This window comes from Pelophylax lessonae (assembly GCF_965119305.1).
Source record: "Pelophylax lessonae genome assembly, chromosome: 1".
Classification (NCBI taxonomy): Eukaryota; Metazoa; Chordata; class Amphibia; order Anura; family Ranidae; genus Pelophylax; species Pelophylax lessonae.
The window spans coordinates 815,824,289-815,841,310 of NC_138768.1; the positions used below are offsets into that span (position 1 = coordinate 815,824,289).

A 17,022-nucleotide genomic window follows, 5' to 3' on the forward strand; every position below is an offset into this window, starting at 1 on the left:
TTCAGCTATTGCCGGGACATGAGTCTCAGCCCAAGACAGAATACTGGTCACTTCCTGGGCCGCCCAGGTACTCCTGGTGCCCCCTTGGTGATTGATGTAAGCCACCGCAGTGGCATTGTCCGTCTGCACCCGTACAGGGCGGCCCTGAAGACGATCCGACCAATGGATCAGGCACAGCCTGATCGCTCTCAATTCCAAAATGTTTATCGGAAGGGAGGATTCCTCCTCCGACCAAATGCCCTGGGCAGACAGGTTGCCAAGGACGCCACCCCAGCCCGACAGGCTGATATCCGTGGTCATTACCGTCCACAGAATTGTCCGGAAGGATTTCCCTTCCGACACCGCCGGGGACTGGAGCCACCACAAGAGATCCATTTTGGTTTGGCAACTCAGAGACACTCTCAGGTCCTAGGACTGAGGAAGCCGGTCCCACCTGGCCAGGATCTCCGTTTGAAGAGAGCGCGTGTGAAATTGTGCAAATGGTATCGCCTCGAAGGCCGACACCATCAACCCCAGGGACCACATACAGGTCCGGAGTGACGAGGATTCGTTGTCCCTGAGGGACCTGACCTCGTCCTGTAGGGTCCGGAGCTTGTCCTCCGGCAAGAACACCTTTGCTTGAGCAGAGTCCAGAACCATTCCCAGATACTGGAGACGAACCGAAGGCGACAAGGTCGACTTCTGAATGTTGATCGTCCAACCAAACTCCTGAAGAGTCTGGACCGTAGTGGACAGATCGTGCAGCAGGCTCTGACTGGCACTCGATCTTAACAGGAGATCGTCCAGATATCCCAAGACAGCAATGCCCTGTGCTCGCAACAGGCCCAGAACCGGCGCCAACACTTTGGTAAAAACCCTTGGAGTCGAAGCGAGACCGAAAAGGTAACGCCAAAAACTGGTAATGATCCTCCGCGATAGCAAATCGGAGGTACCGCTGATGACCCTCGAAAATGGGGATGTGCAGATACGCATCCTTTAGGTCTATGGAGGCCAGAAACTCTCCCGGATCCAGGGAGGCCACCACTGAGCGGAGTGATTCCATGCGGAACTTCCGAACGCGCGCAAAGCAGTTCAGCGCTTTTAAGTCCAGAATTGGACGCACTTTGCCCTCCTTTCTGGGCACAGTCAACAGATTAGAATAAAAACCCCGAAACCTGTCCCGATGAGGCACCGGGATAATCACCCCCTGAGCGAGAAGATCCTGCACCGCCTGATGTAGGTCCTGTAACCGCCCTGGGGTCAAATAAAGATTTGAGGGAAAGAATCTGTTCCCCGGCCGTGAAAAAAATTCGATCTTGTACCCTGACCGAATGATTTCCTGAGCCCACCTGTCCATGATTCGGAGCAGCCAAGGTTGTAGGAAACCGCGCAAACCTCCCCCCACCCCTGGATTTTTGGTCAGCCGATCAGCATTTTAACCAGATTAAGCGACGGTTAACCACAGCGACACTGGACAGGCGTATCGCCAAGGGAGCCTCATTCAGAGCCGCATCGCACAAATACATGACCCCACGATGAATCTGCTCCACCATCTCCACTGTAGTGGGAGGGGCAGAGTCGGCCACGAGGGTGGTGTTTGAGCACCTTGGTCCAATCCACCACAGCCTGAGCCACCATCACAGAGGCAAAAATAGGCTTGAGCATGGAGCCCACCACCATGTAGGAATGACGGGCAAGAGACTTCAGTCTCCTATCAGTAGGATCCCTAAACACCAGGGAGTCCTCAGTGGGGAGCAGGGTAGCCCTGTTCAACCTGGCCACCGTGTGATCCACTTGAGGAGGCACACACCAGCACGTGTTGTTAATGTGTACTGGTGAGTGGACATACTGGATGCCTTTGCTGTAATACCATCAGCTGGGCATCCATTATGCCCCCAATTACCTTTAGGAGGGATGGGCCACCTCCAGGCTCACCTGCCCCCTATCTATCCATTAGCTTGCATATGCTTCCACTGTGAAGGCTCTTATAAATTCATTAGAGTTAGGACTGCAGGTATACAGGGAGCCGTGAAGTGGCCCTGCAGCTTTCACATGCGTTTGCAAATGTGTGCTAACTAAACCCCTGTTTTGACGCAAACTGTTAGACAGGTTAATCTGGTTGGTAAGCAAACTGGCTAGCAAATTGAACTGGGAATTTTACTTTTGTTTGTTTCACACACCAGCGCGCAGCCGTAGTAGCCGCAAAAGGGTAGAGAAGTTGAAACTTCTTAGGCACCACGAAGGTGTGTTTTAAATTACGCCATAGCTCATTCACCTTATGGTGAAACTCTGCGGGGCAAGGAAAAACCTGCGCCGTCTTGCGGGTCCTGTGTGTACCAAAAGAGGACACAATGCCTGGAGGAGTGGGCTCATCCTCCAAATGTAGTGTTTGCTTCACTGCTAGGATCAACTCATCCATAGCTGCGCGTTCCTCTGGTGACCCAGGGGGGGAATCATCCAACCCTGCAACCTCCGCCTCGGACTCTTGCGGGTCCTGAGAAGAGCGAGACCCCGAAAGGGCCACGCTACCTACAGCAACCATGTCACATTCAGAATCAGAAGAAAAGGAAAGTCTAGGCCTTTTCCTAGCAGCACGTTCAGACATCAGCACATCCATTTTTGACACCAAAGTTGCCACAACAGCAGCCAAATTAGTGATGGCGGAGGATTCAGAGGACCCTGAATCCCCCACCAAAGCTGGCGGGAATTTGCTGTCCTGGGATTCCATAACAGAAAGAATTTTTTTTTTTTAAACTGGCCCTTTAAGTGCTCCGCGGACCCCCACAGCACACCGCTATAAGACTGTGACACACAGACCCCTCGCAGGGACAAAACTGACCAGGAAGATTGCAAAAGGCAGGACAGGAATAAGAACAGCAGGACAGAACCCCACAAAGTGTTACCAGCTCCTTCGGTCGCTCCAGTGAGAAAGGAGGAAGTGATGTCACCGCTGGAGGCTGAACTAGGCTGCAGGCCAAGGGAAAATGGATGCCTATGTAAACTAATTGGAGGCTTCGGCAAGATGGCCACCGACATGTGCTCGGAACGATCGCTTTGCCACACATAAGATGACGCCGCAAGGCGCGAAAATACACTACATAGCATGCTGTATGAGCGCCCACAGTGAAGCCAGACATGCTGCCCACACTTAAAATGGCGGATCGGCGGTTTTTAACCCCGCAGCGGTCGCCACATGTGTCTGCATCCCCAAGCACCCTAACAGTGACATTAGGAGAGGGACCCCCAAAACCCCACACAGCGCTGCTGTGAGAGAATAAAAACCCCCACAGGGACCGGGATCAGGGAGCCCAAAATGCACAGACACAGGGGACATCACAGACACACATGGACTGCCGACCCCAGACAGAGGCCCCACACAGAATGTACTTACCTGTACCCGATGGCGTGGGGTGCCTCATATCAAGCGGGAAACCGCCCACCCTCAGATGGCAGGGGAGTGCCGCCAGCCAAAACGCAGGACACTAGTAGTGCACGGACGAACCTATGCTGTGTCCAGTGAGGTAGCCACCTCACATGGCTGCATCCCAGATGGACAGGGATGGGTCGTTTATGAAGCCAGGGCGAACACATAGCCTGCGAAACGCTCAATGGCGGGCAGGGATTCCATCTGACCTTCTGTCCTGGAGAACCAAGACGGTCAGTCCGATTCCCGGCTCTGCAGATGCCGTGTTCATCCGAAGAACCACTAACTAGTAAAAAAGTGTCTAGAAAGCGCTAGTACCAAAACAAGTCAAGCTGCCAGCACAACATAATTGATAAACAAATTATAAAATAACAAGTGGAAGAAAAAAGTGCAGCGCTAATGAGTGTACATAATATACAAGTGTACAATTGAGCATATATATATATAATTATATAGGATATTGTGAAATAAAGTCCAATACTGAAATAGGGCTTAAATAAAAGTCCCAAAGAGGTGATCCATCTTGTTGGTATACATATATAAATCCAAACGTGATGAAAAGAATCCCAACACCAAGTGAACAGTAAAAGTGGGCTCTCACCGGATCAAATGGGTCTGAATTGCCATATACAGTGGTTACGGAAAGTATTCAGACCCCCTTAAATTTTTCACTCTTTGTTATATTGCAGCCATTTGCTAAAATCATTTAAGTTCATTCTTCTTCCTCATGAATGTACACATAGCACCCCATACTGACAGAAAAACACAGAATTGTTGACATTGTTGCAGATTTATTAAAAAAGAAAAACTGAAATATCACATGGTGCTAAGTATTCAGACCCTTTGCTGTGACACTCATATATTTAACTCAGGTGCTTTCCATTTCTTCTGATCATCCTTGAGATGGTTCTACACCTTCATTTGAGTCCAGCTGTGTTTGATTATACTGATTGGACTTGATTAGGAAAGCCACACACTGTCTATATAAGACCTTCCAGATCACAATGCATGTCAGAGCAAATGAGAATCATGAGGTCAAAGGAACTGCCTGAAGAGCTCAGAGACAGAATTGTGGCAAGGCACAGATCTGGCCAAGGTTACAAAAAGATTTCTGCTGCACTTAAGGTTCCTAAGAGCACAGTGGTCTCCATAATCCTCAAATGGAAGACGTTTGGGACGACCAGAACCCTTCCTAGAGCTGGCCGTCCGGCCAAACTGAGCTATCGGGGGAGAAGAGCCTTGGTGAGAGAGGTAAAGAAGAACCCAAAGATCACTGTGGCTGAGCTCCAGAGATGCAGTCAGGAGATGGGAGAAAGTTGTAGAAAATCAACCATCACTGCAGCCCTCCACCAGTCGGGGCTTTATGACAGAGTGGCCCGACGGAAGCCTCTCCTCAGTGTAAGACACATGAAAGCCTGTATGGAGTTTGCTAAAAAACACCTGAAGGACTCCAAGATGGTGAGAAATAAGATTCTCTGGTCTGATGAGACCAAAATAGAACTTTTTGGCCTTAATTCTAAGCGGTATGTGTGGAGAAAACCAGGCACTGCTCATCACCTGTCCAATACAGTCCCAACAGTGAAGCATGGTGGTGGCAGCATCATGCTGTGGGGGTGTTTTTCAGCTGCAGGGACAGGGAGACTGGTTGCAATCAAGGGAAAGATGAATGCGGCCAAGTACAGGGATATCCTGGACAAAAACCTTCTCCAGAGTGCTCTGGACCTCAGACTGGGCCGAAGGTTTACCTTCCAACAAGACAATGACCCTAAGCACACAGCTAAAATAACGAAGGAGTGGCTTCACAACAACTCCGTGACTGTTCTTGAATGGCCCAGCCAGAGCCCTGACTTAAACCCAATTGAGCATCTCTGGAGAGACCTAAAAATGGCTGTCCACCAACGTTTACCATCCAACCTGACAGAACTGGGGAGGATCTGCAAGGAGGAATGGCAGAGGATCCCCAAATCCAGGTGTGAAAGACTTGTTGCATCTTTCCCAAAAAGACTCCTGGCTGTATTAGATCAAAATGGGGCTTCTACTAAATACTGAGCAAAGGGTCTGAATACTTAGGACCATGTGATATTTCACTTTTTCTTTTTTAATAAATCTGCAACAATGTCAACAATTCTGTGTTTTTCTGTCAGTATGGGGTGCTAAGTGCACATTAATGAGGAAGAAGAATGAACCTAAATGATTTTAGCAAATGGCTGCAATATAACAAAGAGTGAAAAATTTAAGGGGGTCTGAATACTTTCCGTACCCACTGTATGTTCAGGCTTTACAAGGTGATCCTGATTCCTCCTACGATCATTACCATGGAAGTAGTTTTCAGCTCATAAGGTGGTAAGCAGAGGGATGGAAGTCTCTCAAGACCAGATGACATGAAAACCAGAAAAAGGAGTGCACATAGCGTAATATTGCTAAAAACTTTTAATGAAATAAAAGGAATCGCACTTACAAGAATCGCATGGTAACAGGCAATGTATTATAATGAAGTTCTACAGCGAGCTCCTGATGCTAAAATCAGCACTAGTTAGTGCTATTTTATCAGCACTAACTAGTGCTGATAAAATAAACAGCTAGTAATGTTAAGAAAAAATGACAGCTTTTGAAAATAAATCATAAAATAAAAAGAAGAAAGGCTGAGACTGTAGCCTCAGCACAGGGAAGCCTATCCCCTCCTGAAGCTAGGCAGAAGACAAACTGAATTGGGATGGCTATTGCAGGGGGGTATTGGACTAGAAGGACAGCCCCCATGTGTGTGACTATGTAGATTTATTGTTCTTTTACAAGTCTTATGCCTAGAAACTCCTGTGGAGATGAAGTCAATACCCCATAGGTGAAGACTGTGTGAATGGGCGGCGACTGTCGGAGAACGTAAGAGAAATTGGATTTGGTCTTACCGTAAAATCCTTTTCTCTGAAGTTCATTGACGGACGCAGTCTCTGTTCTTCATAATAGTAGGGACATCCCAAAGCAGTGCCATAAAACATGAGGGGTGGGAACAGCAGAAAATAATTCCTCAAAGCTGAACCACAGCCAACATAGGACTCATCAGAACAACAAGATGAGACCCACCTGAAAAAAACCTTAAACACGCTCAAGGGGGACTAAAAAACCCCCTTAAACAGCAGCCTGCAAAACTTTGCGGCCAAAAGAGGCATCTGCAGATGCAAGCACATCACCCTTATATAATTTTGTGAAGGTATGAACAGACGACCAGGTAGCCGCCTTGCAAACCTGAACCACAGATGCCTGATGGCGAAAAGCCCAGGAAGCACTAAGCGCCCAAGTAGAGTGCGCCTTAACAGGGAAAGGTGGAACCTGACTTTTAATTGAATAAGCCTGCACAACTGTCTGATCCTTCTGGAAATAGTCGCAGCAGACACTGGCAGCCCTTTCTTTGGTCCATCCGTGAGAACAAAGAGCGAATCTGACTTTTGAAAAGACTCAGTAGTCGCCAAGTACATACACCCTGATTGCCCGAACCACATCCAAAAGTATGCAGTGCAAATTCCTTAGGATGCTTAGGCTTACGAGACAAGGAGGGTAGCACAATATCCTCATTTAAGTGGAAACCTTCGGAAGGAAGGACGGATCAAAACGAAGCACCACTTTATCCCTATAAACCACCAGATAGGGAGGACAACAGGACAACGCCGCCAGTTCCGACAACCTGCGTGCAGAAGTAATAGCCACCAAAAAAGCCACCTTCTGGGATAAGGTAAGCAGCAGGGGAATCTCCCGAATATTTTCAAAGGGAGGTTTCTGTAGAACCGACAGCACCAAATTAAGATCCCAAGGTGGCAACGGAGGTTGCCCCAGAGGAGCCAAGTGTCGGCACCCACTGGACAAAGTTACGCACCATGGAATGGGTGGCTAATGGCCTCTGGAAGAAAATTGCCAAGGCTGAAATCTGACCCTTGATAGTACTCAAGGTCAATTGTTGATCAACTCCCCATTGAAGGAAGGTCAAAATTCGAGCCACGGAGTAAGAGCGAGGAGGAACCCCAAGAGACTCACACCACGCAATATACGACTTCCACGTACGATGATAGATCCTTCTAGAAGTCACTTTTCTCACTTTAAGCAGAGTTGGAATCACTGAAGCAGACAATCCTCTGTCCTTCAGCACCTGGCTTTCAACAGCCAAACCATCAAAGCCAGCGACTGTAAAGCAGGATGGAAGATCGGCCCTTGAGAGAGTAGGTCCTCCCTGAGAGGAAGCCTCCAAGGAACGACTGCGACTAGCCTGACCAGGTTGGTGTACCAAGCTCGGCGAGGCCAGTCCGGAGCCACAAGAGTGACCGGAATCCCTTCCGCCTCGATCCTGCGAAGAAGACTTAGGAGGCAACTTGAGAGGGGGAAAGACATACATCAGCGGATCCATTCCCCCACGGAGCCACCAGTGCAGCTGTGGCGTCTGCCAGAGGGTCCCGAGAACAGGCTACAAACCTCTGCACTTTCCTGTTGATCCGAGACACCAACAGATCTACATCTGGAGTGCCCCAACGAAGGCACGGCTGCTGGAAAACCTCCGGATGGAGAGACCATTCCCCTGGAGCCAAGGCCTGTCGACTGAGGTAATCTGCCTGCCAATTTTCCACTCCTGGAATGTGAACGGCGGAAAGAGCTGAACAAAACGTTCTGCCCACCGAAGGATGCTCGCCACCTCTAAGGCCGCCAGGACGCTCCTGGTGCCCCCTTGGTGATTGACATAAGCCACAGATGTGGCATTGTCTGACTGAATGCACACTGGACAGCCCTGAAGGTACTCTGTCCATTGAACTAGGCAAAGCCTGATCACTCTCAACTCCAAAACATTGATCCGTAACCTGGATTCCTCCAGAGACCAGACCTCTTAGCAGAAAGCTTGCCTGGAAGACCTCCCCACTCGGACAGACTGGCATCCATGGTGATCACTGTCCAATATATGGGGAGGAAGGAATTTCCTTGTTTGAGTATCAGGGACCCAAGTCACCATATCCGGGATCCCCTGGTCATCTGGATCTTATTGTCCAGGGAATTTGGATCTTTGTTCCATTTCAGGAGAAAGATTTCCTTCTCGGGTGGAATTGAGCAAAAGGTACCACCTCGAAGGAGGAAACCATCAGTCCCAGAGCTCTCATACAAGTCCGAAGGGACGACAATTTGCTGGAAAGCAATAGCTGAATTGCAGTCTGGAGCTTTTGAAGTTTTTCCGGAAGAAGAAACACCCTGGCTGAGGATGAATCTAAAGTCAGGCCCAGATAGTCCAGTCTCATTGAAGGAACCAGGGACGACTTCTGGAGATTCACAATCCACCCAAACTCCTCCGGAGTTCTCATGGTGATCTCCAAGTTTGTCACCAGTGCTGCGGGAGACTCCGCAGAGAGCATCAGATCATCCAGGTAACCCAGGACCAATATCCCCCCTGGCGTAATAAAGCCAGGACCGGAGTCAACACCTTTGTGAAGGCCCGAGGGGCAGAGGTGAGACCAAAGGGTAACGCTACAAACTGATAGTGATCCTCTCCCATGGCAAAACACAGAAACCATTGATGTCCTGCACATATTGGGATGTGAAGGTAGGCATCTTTGATGTCTATGGAGGCCAGGAAATCCCCCTGGGGTAGGGAAGCCACCTTCATGCGATCTGATTCCTTCTTGAATTTTTGAAACAATTCAGTGCTTTTAGGTTCAGAATTGGACGCACCTTGCCCTCCTTCCTGGAGACCATAAACAGGTTTGAGTAACCACCCTGAAAAACGTTCCGAATTCGGAAATGGAACTATTTGTTGTAACAGGTCCTGCACCGCCCCAAAAGAGACCTTGTAAGTGATCCAGAGACAGTAGAAACTCGATCTTGAATCCTGGACCGTATGACCTCGTAGACCCACTTGTCTTGTAGCTGGGATAGCCACAAGTCCGGAAAAACCTGTAAAGACATCCCCCCACCCCAGATACGGGTGAGGATGCACCTTCAGGCCGAAGGAGGCTTAAACACAGGTCTGGAGAAGCCCAACTTCTGTTTTCCAGACCAGGATCGCTTGGAGCCACCCAGGGAGGCCTTGAAGGACTTGGATCCTTTATCACTCGCCCCTAAGGGACGAAAAAACTTCTTTCGTGCAGAAAAGGAGGGACCCCCGTCTACGAAGAGGGTCCTTACCCTTGTTAGCCTGTGGGAGAAATGTACTCTTACCCCCTGTAAGACCTTTGATAATGTCATCAAGGGTTGCCCCAAACAGGCAATCACCCTGAAAAGGTAGATTAGTCAAGGCCTTCTTAGAAGTCTGATCCCCAGAACAGCATTTTAGCCTCCTGACTAGGCAGATTAAAACTGACATCCTATAGCAGGGAGAGAGGGTATACCCCCTGGGACTACCCATAGGTATAGCCAGAACTTATTTTCTGCCTAGTGTCCTACTCCTGTAGGGGGCAGTATAACCCTACTGTTATGAAGAACAGAGACTGCATCCGTCAATGAATGATAGAGAAAATTGCCCATTGCTCAAGTCTGCATGCTAGATCCACAAAGCCACAGGTTTTCTCTGTGGAAAATTACAACCTTCTAGCTGCAGCCGCCCTACCAACCAATTATGTCATCGGTTGACAAGGAGGACCTTGGGTGCCTGCACAGCATCCTTGTTTGCCACTCTTCACCAGCATTGGGGTCACATTAGCCAAGTGAGGGAGAGAAGCTGATGGAAGATACAAACATTGGAATACTAGCTAGTACCAGTGTGTAACAGTGTTTGCTTTGGAAGAACAAATCACCTCCAACGTTGGGTGTCCTATGTGTGTGGATATTCCTGCATTATGTAAAACTATTTCTTTACATCTTGGAATGGGGTGCCTCAAGATTGTGCATGATTTTAAAGAGTACCTGGACTGAAAAAAAAGGTTAGTAAAAACTGAACCAGACCATGTGGCCATCATCAGTGACTTCATATGGTCAATCATTGGAATGATCAAAAGCAGTCAATAAATCAAACACACAGTAATGGTATAGAAAAACTTTATAAAATTAACCAAAGGTTCAGTGCACAAACATTTAATAGTAAAACCCATTTACAAAGGAAATTATTTATCCATAAAACAGAAATAATGTACAGTATACAAGAATGTTACAAAATATACAAACAGAGCAATAAAAACATGTCAGTAAGGTCAGCTCTAGTAGACCATGTGTGACATTTATTACATTCCAAACAGATGTGTAAATTGACTATTTTCGTATATAATAAAGTATGGCTGTGTAATTTTTAGCATTAATCAGGGCAAATAATCAGGCCTAAAAAAAAAACAAAAAAAAACCAAAACACTTCCCAATATTTTTTTCTGCTAATCTTCCACACCACTGCCCCCTCTGATGTACTATCCAATCATGTAAAGGGTTTAAAAAGCCCTGCCATCCTACCCCATAAGTGTTTTCTAAAAAAAAAAAGAAAAAAAAAGTTAGAAATGGAACATATCATAAGACTAATACAAGGTGCTGTTATGGAAGATTCCTTATGGAAGCTTAGGACATAAGGATCTTCCCAGCACACCTTGGTATAGCGATAAAGCATGTTGCCTTGTGAGAATAAAGAACATGATTGTCACTATGTTAAGATGTTCTGGTGCAAATCCTCATTTTTTCTATGACTGAATGGTGGCCACCATCTACAAATTTACTACAGCACCCTATATGGACCGCAAGGTCCTGTAAGATATGAAACTAATACAACTTCTCCTAAGAAAAGCTGCCCAACAACCACCCATCAGATTAAAAATTTAAATGAGAAAAAAATAATGTAGAAAAATATTTGGACACTTAGTGGTAACATTGCAAATCACCATCATCAACAGTACTACCTGGATAGATTTATTAGATAAAAACCTGAATGGAAATTGAGTCCCTATTGTAACTGAAGCATCTGGAGACTACATAAGCAGGAAAATAATAATTAGGCTTTCAAAGGAGGACATGGAGTGGTAGGGGAAGTAGTATTAACTACTTCCTGTCCCAGCTAGCAATAATTTATGAAGGCATCACAATTCTTTCAAAAGAGCAAAAATTTCCAGTACCTTTTTAGTAACGATCTCTCAGGGTGAACTGTTCTACAACATGTTCTAAGAGTACTGGGCTTGGAGTAAATAATCTAAAAGCTAATGTTTTAGCTCGAAATGTTGCTTGCAATAGGATTTAAAGTGGACCTAAAGTCAAAGACTATTCTCCCTCTTCCCCACTAATCCTAGCCCAAATATAAGACCATAACCAGCTGAGCAACCACATTTTCTTGGCTTCTATCTTTCTGCTCTGTAAGAACAGCCAATCAGTGCCTTGCTTGTACATTGATTTTGGGATCCAGCCCCCCTGGGTAAGCAGGAGGAGGAAGCTCCTAAAAGGTAAATATCTGTTCAGCTACCGCTAGTCATAGTAGTTAGCATGGTGGGGTGGGGGAACTATAGTTTTAGTTGGAATTAGGTGTGCGTCAATTAAAAATGTAAGCAATAAAAGCTTTGGTGCCAGCCAGAACACTTTCAACATGATAAAAATGTCTTCCTTTCAAATAAAATCGATCATCCGCAAACCCTCAGGAATGATCTGGTCAATGTGAAGACATTCAAAAAGTAAGGAAAGAACATCAGTACAATATACTTTTGGAACCAGTATGAATGCATTGTCTTCTTGGCTGATTTTTACTCCAGCTCTAGTAAAATGTATCATACAGCATGAAAACTAAAAATGTAAAGACTACTGGGAAGGAAAAATATCAATCTTATAGTGCTTTTAGATTACAAAGAGGTCATCAAGCAGAAACTGTAAGCTTCATCATATACAGTCCTGTATATTAAAACACCTTTACCTCTAGTCCACCTCCATATATTTTGCATATGGATTTGTAGACACTAGCCTACAAGCTGGTCAGCATCTACCAAGTCATCATCCTATTGGACAGCTGATGAACTCAGTGACACTCCTACTGCTTTCCAAATACTGTAATTTTTTATAGATCAGGGGAATGGTTCCCTAACCAGTTCCTCAGACCACTAAAACTAGCCATACTCCGCTTGAATTTTGGGCATTTCCTCCTAAATGTAGCCAAAATTGAGCTGCAGGTGGTCCTGTCGCCACCAACTTGCATGACAAAATTAGATTTCAAATTTGAAGAAGATGGGTTGAAATTTGTCAGTTAACAGTGACTGCATCCAGTCAGGTGCAGTCACTGTCCAGGCAGCCATGGGTGTTGCGGCTTGAGGCTTCTATGGATTCTTGCAATAAACAAGATTCTATGACAGATCTCTAAAACATGGCTAGTGGTTCCTAACGAATGGTTGACCAGATTTAAAGCTCATTTGGCTGTACTTCTCCTGTGGATCACAGGAGTGCAGTTCGTTCTGCACTACTGTGACCTGTTTTTAGTAGACGGCTGACGTCACAGAGCTGGTCCAGGCTTGGAAAAGATTGTGACCATATTCCTGGACTGTCACCCTGCTGAGCCTCTACCGGCTTCTCCTGCCCCCTCCAGAGCCCAGGGCTCCAGTGAGTTGGGGGGGGGACAGAGCAGAGAGCCAGTGACTGAAAGACCCAGAAGGGGACTGATGCTGCATCCATCCAGGTGAATCAGATTCCAAAAAAAAAAAAAAAAACCCGCTCCCATACTTCTCTTTTAAGTCAAGTCCATGCCATACACATGTTCTGGGGCTTGGATGGCTGGGAAACAGTAAGACTGCAGCTGTCACTTTTCGGCCTTAATGTAAAAGATGGGGAATGGGGGAAGGGGGTTACACAGCGTGCATATATAAAAGATTGTATGATGTTTTGAGTGAAAAAGAGTAAAAAGAGACCCCACAGACAAGGAGAAGGTATCTTGCAAATTCTTTAATGGGCTGCAGTCAGCCAGCCCCAGAACCTGCATAAAATGTGCAGGCTCCTGGGGACCTCACTGCACATAAACCGGCTAATGCACTATGCTAAAGTTCTAAAATAAATAAATAAATAAATGTAGTTTTGTTGCTAGCAAGTCAAATCGCATGCTGGCTTCTTAAAGGGAAACTATAATCGTTTGGGTTCAATGTTATTTTATATTTTTTTCAACTTTATACTGAAGTTTTAAATAATTTTACCTTTAAAGGAAAAAAATTAATTTGTTTTTAGAAGATTTACAGAAAACAGTAAAAGCTGTTTGTCTTCAGATGCTCTTGTTATTAAAAAAAACATCAGGGGTGTGTATTCTGTAAACAGGCTGTTTATAACAAAACAGATAACGGAAAACATGTGAAAAAGAGCCTAGAGCTCCACCTGGTGACTCAAAATGAGATTACAAAATATTAATTTGCAATATTTTATCTTATTTTTTAACCCTGACTAGAATAAAGAAAATGATGTATGTACAAAACTAATTTTCTTTAAGTCCAACTAGAATCACAGATATAGAAGTAAGTCATACATTCCATTTACATCTTCTATTTTCATATAATAGTAATTGTGCATTGTGTAAACCCAAAATGAACCAGTGTTTGATCATGCTGCCCAATGCATTCTGTAATATCAGAACTGGTCAGACACGCCTCTTCTCTTCCTTTACACAGCACACATTTGTGTAAAGACACATGTGATGAGCAATTTTGTTGGTACTTTATTTCCACAATGAGAAAGGTTTTTTAAAGGAACACATTTGCCACCGCAAAAAAAAATTCAAAAGCATTTTCCTGCAAAAAGAAGAGGCATTATAGTTACCTCTGCAATAACCCAGGTCTGCTAACTTCACTCTCTTCCAAAAACATGACCTCGTTGCCATTTAACACCTGCCCGTGTGCCCTGACACATGCTGTAGTTCCATCCCCTGGCCCCCTACCTCACTACTGCGTTCAGTAGTACCAAAAGACCAAACAGAGCATGCAGTCATAGGCATCCAACACTCCTAGAAAATACTTATAATTCTGATGGAAACTATAATTTATGTAGAGACTGAAGATAGGGGACCCAGGCCACTAGGTCATCTTCTTTGGCAGGGGGCTGTTTGAGATTTGTTTTGGAGACGATTGTATCAATTTTAGGAATTTACAAGCAAAAATCAGTTAACAATTCATAACTTATGCTGCAAACCATATGCACACAAATACAATATAATGTATATATTCCATAAATATATAATACCCATTTATTTTGCAAAAAAAAAAAAAAAGATGAGATTGTGTCCAGTACAAAGGCTCTAAACATGTCAAGCCAAAATAATTGCATTTGTGTGTATGGGGGGGGGGGGGGGGGTGCTTTTAAACCATTTTTTATTTATTCTATAAAACTTTGATTTTTTTTTTTTTTTTACTTTATAGATATCAGAGGGGGGATGAAAGGCCCCCTATGCCAGTGGTCCTCAACCCTGGTCCTCGGGGCCCACTAACAGGCCAGATTTTAAGTATTACCTTGGGGAGATGCAGACTAGAATACTGCAATCACTGAGCAGCAAATGAGATCACCTGTGATGTAATTTAGTTATCTTGCAAACCTGGCCTGTTAGTGGGCCCTGAGGACTGGAGTTGAGGACCACTGCCCTATGCAATAGAGTGCCGGTAACAGGCTCTCAAAGGAGACAGCTGGGGTTCTTTGGACACCAAATGTAACCTTTGCACTCTGTTGAAGCTGATGGAGCACAGACTGTTCTTAATTAGTTTCTTCCCCAGTAAAGGGCCATACACACTATAAGATTTTCTGAAGACTTTTTCCTTCAGATTTACCTTTTCTATGTAGTACAAGGGCCTGCCAGATTGCATACAAATTGAAAGTGTTTAGGTTTGACCTCATATTATATGGGTTTTGGCAAGTCTAAAGGAAAAAGTCTTCAGAAAATCTTATAGTGTGTATGGCCCATTAGAGTGGCAAGGATTTGACAGGTCTGAACCTGCAAGTGCTCAAAGCTGAGCACTTTTTGGTTCATACTGCCCAGGGAATGGAGACATTATTGTCATTCTCCTCTTGACACCATGGAGATCCTGGGCACCCAGAAAGAGGCAGTTGAGCCCAGGACACATGGGGGGTGGGTTGGCCAACAGCTCAATCAAAAATGGTATACAAACTCTGGGCTACTTTAGCATCCGGAATTTTGTTTACATATCAATGCTGCCACCAACATAATCCTTAAGTCAACAGCAATAAAAGGGTTAAATTACTCAAACTCCCTCCACTGGTGAGCTATCCTAACCAGATTTCCTAGTTGTGATCAACTGCCATAGCCATTATAAAGTTAAAGAAGGATATCATACACTTCTGGTAAATGTATCAATTATGCAGAAAAGAGAAAAAACAGGGAGCCCAGCTGTAAGAGAGTCATCTTTGCTATGGCCCAGTGGGGTGAGAAGAGATGCAAACAACTCTGGTGATGCCAGAAACTCTGATATAATAAGCCAGTAGGGGTTCGACCAAACAAAAATACCTTTGGCTGGACTTGGCCTCTAAAGTATGCTATTGCTGATCTAAATGTGAAAATACTAATTGTTTGGCTCCCATGTTGATCCACTAGCTTCAATACTTTGTGTAAAAGACACAGAATACGTCAGGTATCCTTATCTGCATACTTGTCTCAGATCTATGAAGTACTAAAGCAAAATTTGCTAGCAAGACAGCCAAGAAACTAGCATTTTCAAAATGAGCGGTCAGCAATGGCAGTCTCCATGTTTCTGGCAGAAAAATAATAAAGCATTTGCTTCTAAATAGAGGTTGACCATTAAAAATCTCAATAGGAATTTTCCTAAAATGTATAATCACTATAATTATTCCAGGGATGCATCTCCAGTTAATTCATTCTTGGCATCCTTTGCTTTGTTTGTAGATAATTGCACTTTCCCCTCTTTAAAAAATAAACCAGATATCCGTAAAACCATTCCAAGAGTAGGAAAAAAAAAAAAAAAGACAAGGTATAACAAATGACACAAATAAGTTAAGACATAGCCATTAAGGAAAAAAATACACTTATAACACAAAATTTTTCGTTAAAGGTCCTTAAAACAAGTCTTCCATGTAAAAGCCGACCAGGCGGTTTATCTTTCTTCTGATTTTTAATTTAATGCGTAATTAAACTGGTTTGCAAACTTCTCGTGGCGCCTCTTATCCATTTGGTTCATTGCGCTTATCACCCGTTTCACTGATCCCCTGTGAGACGAAGGCAAAGGAGAGAAGCTGTTAGCCCAAAAATAAACACATAAAGTCAAGCTCAAGTAAAGTCAAGACGGGATGTTTATAGATATGTTTAAAAAAACAAGGCGGTATCATTAATTACCGCTGGGTCCTCCTAACGTTGAGCTGATGAGGCAGAACAAATTAGACGTGTTAACTAAATTAAGTACGGCAATACAAATAGTTTTAATTCAACAAGGTTTTAATAAGAGGAGTGAAGTAATGGAAGGCTCGCTTTAATGTGCCCACTACACCTTTGTCATTATTCTTTAACACCGACCTTACAAGATAAATGGCAAACTTCCAAGCTTCTGTACGAGCAAGGCTGCCACAGACAAAGGCAAAGCATCCTTGTTATCCAAACTCTTGGGGGGAAGGTGACTGTCTAAATTCCTGGGCTGGGGTCCAGGGTAAAGTTGTCTTCAAGGTCATGATGGTTGGGGTATGTACTGTTAACTCTTTTATGGTTGGGCTTTTTAAAG

General features: G+C 44.8%; 1 protein-coding gene across 1 annotated transcript in view; it reads right to left on the reverse strand.

The window, feature by feature from the left end:
* Positions 1-15,780: 15,780 nt before the first annotated feature.
* UVSSA (UV stimulated scaffold protein A) overlaps positions 15,781-17,022 on the reverse strand; it is a 176,657-nt gene continuing 175,415 nt past the window's right edge. Inside the window, exon 14 of the mRNA XM_082262082.1 lies at positions 15,781-16,516. Within this exon, the coding sequence (XP_082118208.1) occupies positions 16,423-16,516 (94 nt within the window). The 3' untranslated portion in view covers positions 15,781-16,422. The remainder of the gene's footprint in view (positions 16,517-17,022) is intronic.